This window comes from Ictalurus furcatus, chromosome 25 (genome assembly GCF_023375685.1).
Source record: "Ictalurus furcatus strain D&B chromosome 25, Billie_1.0, whole genome shotgun sequence".
Classification (NCBI taxonomy): Eukaryota; Metazoa; Chordata; class Actinopteri; order Siluriformes; family Ictaluridae; genus Ictalurus; species Ictalurus furcatus.
Genome location: NC_071279.1, coordinates 15,988,199 through 16,000,077, shown reverse-complemented (window position 1 = coordinate 16,000,077; position 11,879 = coordinate 15,988,199). Strand labels below are relative to the sequence as shown.

The following is an 11,879-nucleotide window of genomic DNA, read 5'->3' as shown; positions in this document are numbered from 1 at the left end:
CCCAAGTTTGTGCATCAGTAAATGGGAAGTAAGAGCAGGTAGGAAGTGAAGTGAAGAAATGTCGAACCATACAAGCCATAGGATTGGTCTGAGGAATCATTCGAGCCAAGCGTTTGGATTTGCCGCTATATTACATTGTACCTAATTTGCATATAAATGACAATCTCTCTATTCATTCTCAACCTCCATATTGATTGCCACGCTGTCACTGAAATCACAGCGCAGTGGTTAAGACGTTGGACTACTGAGTGGAAAGTCATGAGTTCAAATACCAGCACTACCAGCACTTCCACAGCTAGGCCCTTGAGCAAGGCCTTTAACCCTCAGTTGTATAAATGGGATAAATGGAAGTTGCTCTGGAAAAGGGTGTCTACCATACGCCATGAAGGTAAATGTTAGAAGACATACGAAACATCTTACCATATTAAAGTCAAGATTTTTCTCCACCCACTCGGTGGCGGCTTCGAACTCATCATACATCTCCATGATGTAGAGCGTGTCCAGAGCATCCACGATGGTCGCGCCCTTCAGACTTCCTGCGAGAGGAGAAAACAAATGTAGTGAGAAACCTGCACACCCTCTAAAGGGTTTAAACTGGTGCTGCTGGTCAATAACCGCTCAGAGCCAAAGAGCTGTGAGATACAAGCACTCATTTCAATGGCAATCCTGTTCAGAAGGCAAAGCAAAGACAAAACTCTGGACTGTAGAGAACAATAATAATAATAATAACAACAACAACGTCATTAGACTGTGTCTATCAGTGTAATCGTGTTCAGTAAATAGCACCCCTCCTTCTTCTTGATTAAGGCCAGTGTTATAATTCAAATGAAATTACATGGCTATAAACAAACACCAGAGGGAAGAGGCTTATTTGATTTCTAGTTAGTCTTTTGGTGTGATCTTAACAAGTAATGTGAATAAACAGAAAAGAAAAGCCGTGATTAAACATTAAAAGTTTTCTCCCAGGCTTTAAGTGGAGGCAGAATGATAATGGAGTGTAGGGGTAAAATGCGCAGATTTTAATGTGTGTCCGTTGGGGAGTCGTTGGCTTCAGCCTCCGTCAGTGAAGGCATAGTTTATCATGTAGCTGCCAATTCGTTATGTTATGTACATAATCAATTTGAAAGTCAGACAGGAGTAAACGGCATTACCACATTTTAATAATCGTTTGGAACAAAACAACACCCTAATAAGAAGAAAAGAATGGGTGGAAGTGTTGGGACAATAAGAATGATTTGAGTGTTGTTTTAAAAGAGGAAATGAAAGAAGAGGACAAGTGAGATTGAAGTAGTTAAGGTGCTAATTATACACACTGAAAGCAATAAACCACCCAAATGAAGGTCCTTCCGCCCTAACCCTCCCTCCCCCACCTCGCCATGTTATAATTTCTCCTTTAACATCAACACATGAAGCTTTGTTGGCAGAAAGAGTCCTGCAAATTTCCCCATGTGTATGTATGGCGTGCAGAAAGACAAGATCATCCATCCATCCATCCATCTACCCATTCAGCAATCCATCTACCCATCCATACATCCATCAATTTACAAATCTATCCACACAGACATACATCTACCTATCCAACGATCAATCCATCCATAACTACATCCATCCATCTACCCAGCTATGCAGCCATTCATTACATATCCATCCATCTAGCTTTCCATTCATCAATCCATCCAGAAATCTATCCATCCATCCATCTAGAAATCTATCCATCCATCCATCTAGAAATCTATTCATGCAGCCATTCACCAGCCTATCCATGCATACATACATGCATCAATCCATTAGGGATGTCACGAGAACCGATACTTCGGTACCAAGTCGGTACCAACATTCTTAAAACGTGACGGTACTTGTTTTTTCTGCAGTAATGTTTATACCGATTGTAACGAGAGTACCCTACCAGATGCAGGCAGCAGATACGCGCAAGTGTTTTAGTCGGTCCACAAGTGGTGAAGAAGAAGAAGAACGCCTACAATCACGCGGGAAAAACTACAAAAGATTAGCTTAGCTTAACAAGGTTGGTTCCGCCCCGACTCGTCGAGAGGTTTCCGGTGTGCAACCGATGCTATCGTTCATTTCAAACAAAGCAAGGAAACACCTAGGATTTGGCGAAGCACCTGAAAGACGGTCTTATATTATGTTTGTCTGAGGCAGCTGGCATTGTGGCCGTGAAACCAGCTAACGTTATGCTCCATGTAATGTTAGTTATAGCCAGTTATTTGTTAACGACGCTAACGCATTGCGATGTTATAAACTACCTCCGAATGGGCCACCATGCACCGCCATTCAGCCCGTGTCCTGTCAGCTAAATGTAGCCTAATGTCACTAATAATTATTCACGCTTTTAATAAATCTTTTTGGCCTGCCACCATATTAGTGAATTTAAACTAATGCTTGCATTCAGGGTATAAGGGGTGTGTGTGTGTGTTGAGGAGTGCACCTCCACTCACTGTCAGATTGTTTGATAACTAAAATACCCCCCCCCCCACCTCTCTGCCAGTATCAGCCAGAGGAGGATGTTCTCCAGGAGAGTTTTTTTTATTTCATTTTTATACCACACCGTGGTATCGACTTTGGTACCGAGTATCGTGTACTTTTGGTGGTATCGGTACCGACTACTAGATTTTTGGTATCGTGACATCCCTACAATCCATCCACTGAAACTTCCATCCATTCATCATCCACCAATAATTCCAACATCCATTTGCCTATGCATCCAATCATATATCCAAATGTACAGCTAACGATGCATCCATCCTTCCATCCATGTGCACTTTTAGGGCAAAAGGATAAATCCAGAATGTTAAAGGGTTTGGTTTATTCCACCAAAGGACCACTTAAAGGCCCTTAACAGAATCCTACAACATATGGCTGTCCTTTCAGAGAGAATTCTACGTAAAGTTTAAAAAAAAACAAAAAAAAACTTTACAAGTTAAGATTCTTCAAAAGATCCCTTGAGGAAAGAGTATAACTATCCAACCTTTTATCTTCATATCCACGAAGTCATTTATCATCTACTCAATCACAACTCCCATCCAACCTCCCGACTCCAGGAGCAAAAAACCCGACACTCTATATTGGCAACACAACTCTCCCACTCACAGAAGTGTCAAACATCCAGCTGTAAAATCTAATGGAGCAAATAGAAGTACAGCTGTTCAAAAACGTAGTGGAGAGGAAAAACATGCCTTCAACAGATGGTTTGAGAGAATTATAAGCCACGTTATAAGCTACATTAAAACAGAATTGGCAGTACTATTCATCTGTAGTGATTATGTCCCTGACAGGTGGGCCTCGGTTCTTCTGGGCTTTAATTATCAAACCTCTGAAGCATCGCCAGTGATCATCTGACAGTCCGGACTGTGTTTGCCCAAGCTGACGAACCGTGAAAAACATTGTGTTGGGTATTTCTGCAAACGGTTGCATACTGAGGTTACTAAAGGTCATACTGCACATTTGATATGAATAGGCTTTCGTCAGGGCTCTTCCTGTTTTTCAAATATGGAGCAGCCAGAGGTGACGGGTCAGCATCCATGCCACTCACTGTCCATCCTATTGGAGGCTTGAGCGTTATCAGGCACTAGCACAGGGACACTGGTTATCCACTGTAATCTAATTCTGTATCACTCTAATTCTGGTTAAAGCAGCATAATAATATAAAGGTAAAGAATATTTCTGAGTGGTTATTGAGAAGTCTGAGCTCAATGCCATGAACTTATTAGATAGACCACTGGGTAAGTGGAAGCTGGGTAAGTGTGTTGCCTAGTTTCAAGCTGTGTTTGCCCTGAAACCTGGCTAGCTAGGTTTCATTGGTGAACGACATGGGTGAAATGTGGTGCAGCAGGAAGATTGATTCACGATCAGTTCTTTAGTTCCAGTATATAGGTGTGTCACAAAATACCACAGGTATTGGAGAACAGAACAAACTGTCCTCTTTCTGGTTGGTGAACCTACTTCTTCCTAAGGCAGGTACAAATAACAAACAAACAAACAAACAAACAAACAGGTACAAACATGGAGTCCAGCAACATGCTTAAGCTGAGACTCAAGCTAAACTGTCACTTGCGGTTGATCTTTCTATGCAACAGAGATGCCAGAAACCACAAACAAGATATGTCGCGTTCCTTCTGTCATACTCCTATAGAAATATTTTTTATAAGCTTTAATGAGAAACCAAGCAACGAGACATTAATAAAGCAGCCACCCATAATGAGCACCCACATTTGATGTTCACTCTGAGCAAGACAAGCAGAGATGCAAAGGAAGTAAATGAAAAGGTTTTTTTTTTTTATTTGGCAGTAGCCAAGTTGTTGTTTTTTTTTTAATTTAGCGCCTCAAATGTTCATTTTATTCAAAGCTTTTGTCCAAGTGAAATTAGTCCATGAAAAATTAAAACGGACTGTGATCAAAGACAGTGAAACTTTTGCTAGACTAATTAATATGGCACTTTTTTTTTTTTTTTTTTTTTTTAAAGGATCCTGTTTTTAAACCAAAAAAAATGTAAAAATATTGTAAAGTGGGTGTTTTCCCGCATTTTACATAACCCTTGTTTACTAGGTACGTTCTCGGAAAAGTCATTTCCCTAGGCTAAATGGGATTTGTAATCTAGAGTATCATGTGACAGATACACTACGCTCTGAGAATGAAGGCCAGGGGCATGCAAATAGACCAAATGTTAAGCAAAATGTTCCTGAGCAACATGTCGAACAGAAGCTCGGCTACTGACCCTTTAGTGCCCGTGGCATGAAGGACTGAATAAAAGCAAGGATTAAAAACAAACAATCCTTTTATTTTGTGTAATTCATCCTGAATACTGAAGGCATTCCCTAATCGCAATAAAAAAAATGTAAAAAAAAAAAGAGGCTGGATGTAGCTCGGAGATGCCGTTTCCTCTCTCATTTGTAAAATAATAATAATAAGAGGAAGACGAAGAAGAAGAGACGAAGAAGACGATGAAGAAGACGACGAAGAAGAAGACGACGAAGAACAAGACGACGAAGAAGACGACGAAGAACAAGACGGAGAAGAAGACGAAGACGACGGAGAAGAAGAAGACGACGAAGAAGAAGACGAAGACGACGAAGAAGAAGACGAAGACGATGAAGAAGAAGACGAAAAAGACGACAAAGAAGAAGACATAGAAGACGATGAAGAAGACGAAGACGATGACGAAGAAGAAGAGGAAGAAGAAGAAGACGAAGAAGATGAAGACGAAGAAGATGAAGACGATGAAGATGAAGACGATGAAGACAGAAGAAGAAGATGAAGAAGTCGATGAAGAAGACAAAGAAGACGAAGACGACAAAGAAGAAGAAGAAAACGAAGAAGACGTAGACGAAGACGAAGAGGAAGAAGAAGAAGAAGAAAAGAAGAAGAAGAAGCAGAAGGTCATTACTACAATTTCATTAATTAGTAGTAACTAGGACTGGGCGTTTTGTTCTTTTCCATCGACCCCACTTCATCCTCAAGCCACCCACAGGTTCTCAAAAAATAAAAACTGTGAACTGTCAATTCACTGACCAAATAATTTGCCTAGCGCACTGCGTCGGATCAGTCTGCATCCCAGACGGTGCCTCTCACAGTCAGGGTGGTGTGACAGATGGCAGCCCATTTTAACTTTCTGAGAGACAGACATCATACAGAGAATCTTCTAGAAGCTGGTGTACCACTGTGCCAGTTCAGAAATATCTGGCTGAAAGAAGTGCCACTGCCTATATCAGCAAGATGGTCCCACATCGAGCGTTTATTTCAGGCTGACACATTCTCGGTGGACTTGAGGAGAAATATCCCTAGCAGTACTGTGCAACGAGGTTCTTAATAGGATCTTCTCCGCTGACAGCTCCACCGTGAACTTTACGATGATACCGATAGATTGGAAAAAATAAATAAGTAAATAAATAAATAAATAAATAATGAGGCAATCAGCTACAATTGTTGTAGGCATCTCTGTAGGATGTTTATATCCAACAGTGTGTACAGTGCTGCATCACCACCAAAATAATCACCAAATCTGTGTTGGACTTCAAGTCTTGATAGGACATGCCGATGAAATCAATTTTGGTGCTTTCACTCATGTAACAAGATAAAGTTTTTCCAGAACAACTCTTGTTAGTGTGGAGCAGACTCTTAACTGGAATGGGTCAAAAAAAAAAAAAAAAACCAAACAAAAAAAATAAAAGGGTTCAAAACACTCTCGCACTTCCTGTTATTCCTCTGCTTTCAGTTAGTTCCTCTTTCCAGCAGCGCAGTTTCCTCCAAAAATGATTAGCCCTGCAATTTAAAGTGAGATCTTCTCAAACTGGCAGAAACTGCTAGTAAGCACTCGGCTCGAAGCGGGCAGGCCTTCGAAATCTGAGGTCGGAAAGCTGTGCCGAGAGAGGAGACGCTGGGCCTCATTTATCCATCTAACCAGAGTTACTAAAGTGTCTCTAACTATTCTTTTCCATTCGCAAAACATTGATCAACGTTAATCAGGCATAAAGTGCAAAGCGCAGTCATGGCACAGCTGATTTAGTAACCTTCAGTGATGTCCATAAACCCTCAGGAAAGTGCTGAAAATCGGCCATCTTGCACCAAATCTTTCCAGTAATGCAGCTCAGCCATTGTAGAACTCTTAGTTTAATGGTACCATTAGTTTTGGCCTAACTGAACGGCAAGTCTTGATCTTAATTAAATTTGCGTGTCTAATTGAAATAATCATTTAAACTTGACGGCGGATTTCGCGTATAAAAAATCCCAATCACTCATCGCCAATTATATACGATTTGAATCTGATTCATATCTTATATGTCAATCTCCTTATATGTAAATTGACACAAATTCAGGAGCACTTACAGGATACAAAAGTTTTTTTTTTTCCCCCCAGAATGAACTGGATTTCCATTACTACAACACTTGTACTACTGCTCGTATCCATTTTGACAGATGAGGCCACCCCACGGACGGTCCAAACTCCCATCTGTGCATTCCTTTAGTAACGTTGCTTTATGGATAATGTATTTGACTTTTAATGGTAGCAAGAGGACACTGGTTAAGAGAACATTGTTGCTGCAGGGTAGGATCTAATGATTTCATAAAACTACTACTGTTCCTTTTCCTCAGCTTACAGGCAACTGGGGGGAAAAAAAAAAGATGGAAAATAAGCGAACGCAGCAGTGATTAGGTTTCTCTCGTGAAGGCTCACTTCAAACGGTACTTCTCCCAGCAGCCTGAAGAACCTCAAACTGAATCATAAATGCCCTTTAAATAAATTAGTGCTTTTAGGTTAATAACCAAACACATCTCCACAAACAGTTCACTTGTTTACCCCCTGCCAAGCCTGAGAAGTCCGTTCACCCACTGCTCCCCTACCACTTGTGCCGGGTCATTATTACAAGCACATGCCCTAGACGTTGGGTCAGGGTTCATAAGCACCATTACTGAATGAGCCAACCAGAGTTTGCAGCTCGTGTCCTTCTCCTCTTTCAAACGCCTGATCAATTTTTCATCAACTCGAAACCTCGCAAAACAGCTCCAACCAACCTTACACACAGGCAGTCTCATAGGTTAAAGGTTAAACTCCACCCTCAACTCGAGGGTAAACATGTTTATATCGATATACAGTATACAAGACGTGTTTAGTGAGGCTGGTACTTATTCGTCGGTCGGTGCTGTACTTCCCACGGGAAGTTAATGGTCGTCTGCTGTGCCGACTCAACAGGGGACACTCGCCACCGCAGATACGATGGCGTTTAATAGGAGATCAAATTTAGACGATCGTAATCCTGAGCGATAAAGTTTCGATTTTTAAAGATGAAAAACGTCTCAAAACGAGGGGGAGTGGAGGCTCAGTGGTTAAAGGCTCTGGGTTACTGATCAGAAGGTCAGGAGTTCAAGCCACAGCACTGCCAGGCTACCACTGTTGGGCCCTTGAGCAAGGCCCTTAATCCTCAACTGCTCAGTTGTATAAATGAGATAAATGTAAGTCGCTCTGGATAAGGGCGTCTGCCAAATACCATCAAAAAAAAAATATATATATATACATATTATATATTACTGAGAAATCCAGCATAGACATTTATATGTGCTTCAGCCTGTGCTGGTCAGGATCAGCTAGAAAACACACTAGTCCTCCTTAATAGCAGTGCAATTCTTGGTGCACTGCGCCAGGAGTCCCAGAGGAACCTCCAAACAAATCAAGAAGGCTGAGGAAAAAGTCAGTTTATTACACCTTTTCATTAACTGTACAGACTGATGCAGCGGTAGACCTACATAATTCCCTTTACGGCTACCCTGGTTACAGTTTGGCTCCAACATGACACAATATAATACGGTGCGGTTATTCGGGGGGGGGGGGGGGGGTGCACACCTTCAATATTTTAGTACGGGTCTGCAGCATCCGAGACCCGTCTTCAAACACTCCTTAATTTGTCTAAATCTGATGCGCTGCAAGTTTCCTACTTGGCAAAGGCAATCCCATAATCCTGTTAACGAGATAAGTCTTCTGTGAACGTTTGAAGAATCTGGCAGACGCTCTAACCCTCGGACGGCCGTACAGACGGGGCTCGCGGACGGATTTACGGACAACACGGGAAACAAACATGACCTGGTGGAGGAGGCATGAAAACAACTGAAAAGTAACGTCGTACTTAATGTTCGCCTACTTAAAAGTCTGAAGGAGTGGAGTACTTTAGACAAATCATTTTTTTTCCCGGTTGAAAAGGCTCAAGTTCACAAAAAGGTTTGTGAAGCCCTGCAATACTTCGCAAGATTCGTAGGAATCTCCAGTTCTATAAAAGCCTTGAACTCAGCTGGAGGCTTGTTATGCTTTAACATGTGGAAGAAAAGAAAAAAAAAAAGAAAAAAGAAAAAAAAAAAGAAAAAAAAAGGGTTCTGTTCTGTACATGAAGCATTGTTGTTCTGAAACACCCTCTCGGCTGTGGCTCTGTACATGCTGTGTGTGTGGGTGTGTGTGTGTGTGTGTGTGTGTGTGTGTGTGTGTGTGTTTTATATGGCTATAATCTTCAGGGAGCAGAATCCATGAGCAAACCAGCCGTGCTGCCTGACAAAGTAAATAAATAAATAAAATAAAATAAAATAAAATAAACAGAGGAGCGAGCGGCATTCATCACATCATGGTTTATTCAAACACAAGTTCCCATTAAGCAAACAACACCATGAATTAATAATACAAGTCTGACCTTTCTTCATTAATAGAAGACTCAGGTAGATTATCCTCAGTTTATCATGCCAAGCCATGGCATACCATAGATACAATTCTGTTGATGCATTTCAGTAATCCTACTCGAAGTTTGTGCGCGTGTGCGTGAGAGAGAGAGAGAGAGAGAGAGAGAGTGTGCACGTACATCTGACACGAATGAATGCCATTGTCAGTCCACATTATTGGCCCCACTCCCAGGCTAAATGAAGGAAGTTAATCAAATTGGAGCTGTAAATCCCTGGTCTGTCTTTTGGATGAGCTCTGATTGGCTACAGGCAAGTGATGAAAAAAAAAAAAAAAAAAATCCCAGAGCTTTTATCACACGCAGGGACCGCTCGGGAAGCCTGATGAATGTTTTAGAATGTCCATTTCCTATCCTATCCTCACCTCAAACCGACGACTTGCGCTCTTGACAAGACGAGTGCGGAGAGAAAGCGATTCTCGGATTTATCTGAAAGAATACGGGAGCATAAAAACGTCGTAAAGTCGATTTATTAAACGAATGAATTCCCCGCGGTATAACTCACCATGCGATTTCAATTCAGTCACAAACTTATAAGGAAATTTAAGCAGGAACAATTAGACTTAAAAATGAAATGAAGCGTTTTTTATTTTTTTATTTTTTTATTTTAGGTGATTGTGGTGCAAATCCGCTGGTTAATGCTGCATTTCCATTGTTTCCATTAGAAGTTAGAAGAAGAAACAGAAGAGGAAGCATGCCATGCTGTTACAGTAATCTTAAACATAAAGGATAGCGATCAGGTTTCGCCGCTAGCTCCTGAAAACAAAACACGAAGCCCTTGGGTTGTCACTCGTCATTTTCCAGCATTGTTCGGTATCATTAACGACGAATGCCACAGGGAAGTAATGGGAGATGTTCGTTAATACACTAAAATAAGGAGTTCCAGAATGCAATGTGGTTATACGACTCAGATGAGTCAGGGCAAGGTCTACGCTTGGCTAGTTAGCGATCTACGAGATGATGATGATGATGATGTCGACGGAGGTATTAGCATACAAGCTGTTCTGTTTGAACAGAGTGTAAAGATGAGGAAGGACTAAAGCGCCGCCGCATCACTCTCTAAGTAGATATAAAAACCAGCACCAAAGACCGGAGAGCACTATCAGTAGGCAGTCTAACGGCATTGTGGGTAATGTACGAAACTGTAAACTAAAGAGAAAATAGACGAACATGTACAGGAAAGAAATTCAACAACGAAAACTGTTTTTTTTGTTCTGTAAGAGAGAACAGCAAGACACTGTTCAACAAGTCCAGCCCAACAAAGGTGTGTGTGTGTGTGTGTGCGTGTGAGTGTGTGTGAAATGCAGTTTCTTCTAAATGAATTGTCTGGCAGCCAGGTTGACGTGCTTGAAGGAACTTGCAAATATCAAAACACATGCTCCAGGCAGCGTTTTCTGCTGAAATCTACCCAAGTGGGCACAGAACTATTTCTCTGGCAACGCACGGGTCATCTTTGCGCAGCAAACTTTCCAAAGTTTGAAACATTTGGGACAAGTCGAATCAATATAAAACGCAGCAAACGAAAAGGTCCGTCAGCATTTGGAAATTCCACCAGGGCCGTGTTCGGGCTGCACTGGAACACAAAAACTCAAAACACACCGGTGAAATATAGACTCTCTGCTCGGCCTGCTTCTCCGTCAAGCAAAACGAAGGGCTGCTGTAGAAAAATGAATCACAGGCTCATGACAAGAGAGAAACGGCACACACGTATACTCACCAAACAGATTACTGGAGTGCCCTTGCTTGGAGACGGGCCGCAGCTCATTGGAGCCCCAGGCAAAGCGCTTGTAATTATCCCAAGCAAACTGCATCATCTGAGGAGAGAGGAAAAGAAAACTAGGTAAGGGTTTAGAAGATCGCTTTGAAATTAAAGCCAAAAAGAAACGTTTTGCGAAATAAGCCAAAACTAGGCACCTTGCAGCACGCCGTATTAATCAAACCGAATACCTTACTTCTTATTTCACTCATGCTTTCTAGCCCTTGACCAACTTCCTGCCATTTTTAAATATTGTTCTGGGAAACGTTCCTCTCTCAAACCCAGCTTCTCAGACTTTTTAATCCTGCTGAACTCTGACAGAACCGTAGCCGAACCGAAGACGATGGAGTCAAAGAAGGACTCCAGATGTTCAGATGCACAGTGTACTACCCAGATTAATAGGAAGACACAGCTGAGCAGCCTCGAAGAAAACATCAGTGACTTCATCCACGGCCCTGAAGAGATACGTGTGGAGGTGGTGAATCAATAGCCAAAAGAGAAAAAGCAAAAACACCTACACCAATGACCAGAAGGCCAACGCATAACATATCCAGAGAGCTTCACAAAGCAGTGGAAAGAAGAAAAACAACTGAAAAAGTGTCATTTTAATGATGAAGGTCCTTGTAGGGCTGCCAAAGAGGTAGGACAGCTCAACCTGGCCTTCGGAGTTATCCGAGAACGTTGATTATACACCAGACAAAATAATCAGAAATAGTCTCAACCTCAGTCTGATAGAATATTTCCAAGCATCAGAACATCTCGTTGGTTTTTTTTTTTTTTTTTTTTTTTTAAAATGGTCATCCTGCAGTTTTTCTCTAGGAGATCTACAAACAGAACTGTAGGGACAAGCTCTCCATAAATCCCTTCGTAATACTCTACAGCCGTTTCTGTCTACG

The 11,879-nt window shown here is 41.6% G+C and overlaps 1 protein-coding gene across 1 annotated transcript in view; it reads right to left on the bottom strand.

Moving 5' to 3' along the window:
* Positions 1-11,879, bottom strand: part of man1a1 (mannosidase, alpha, class 1A, member 1) — a 108,952-nt gene that overhangs the window by 72,545 nt on the left and 24,528 nt on the right. The window contains exons 2-3 of the mRNA XM_053613792.1: positions 10,945-11,041; positions 421-536 (exon numbers count right to left, since the gene is read on the bottom strand). Of these exons, the coding sequence (XP_053469767.1) occupies positions 421-536; positions 10,945-11,041 (213 nt within the window). The remainder of the gene's footprint in view (positions 1-420; positions 537-10,944; positions 11,042-11,879) is intronic.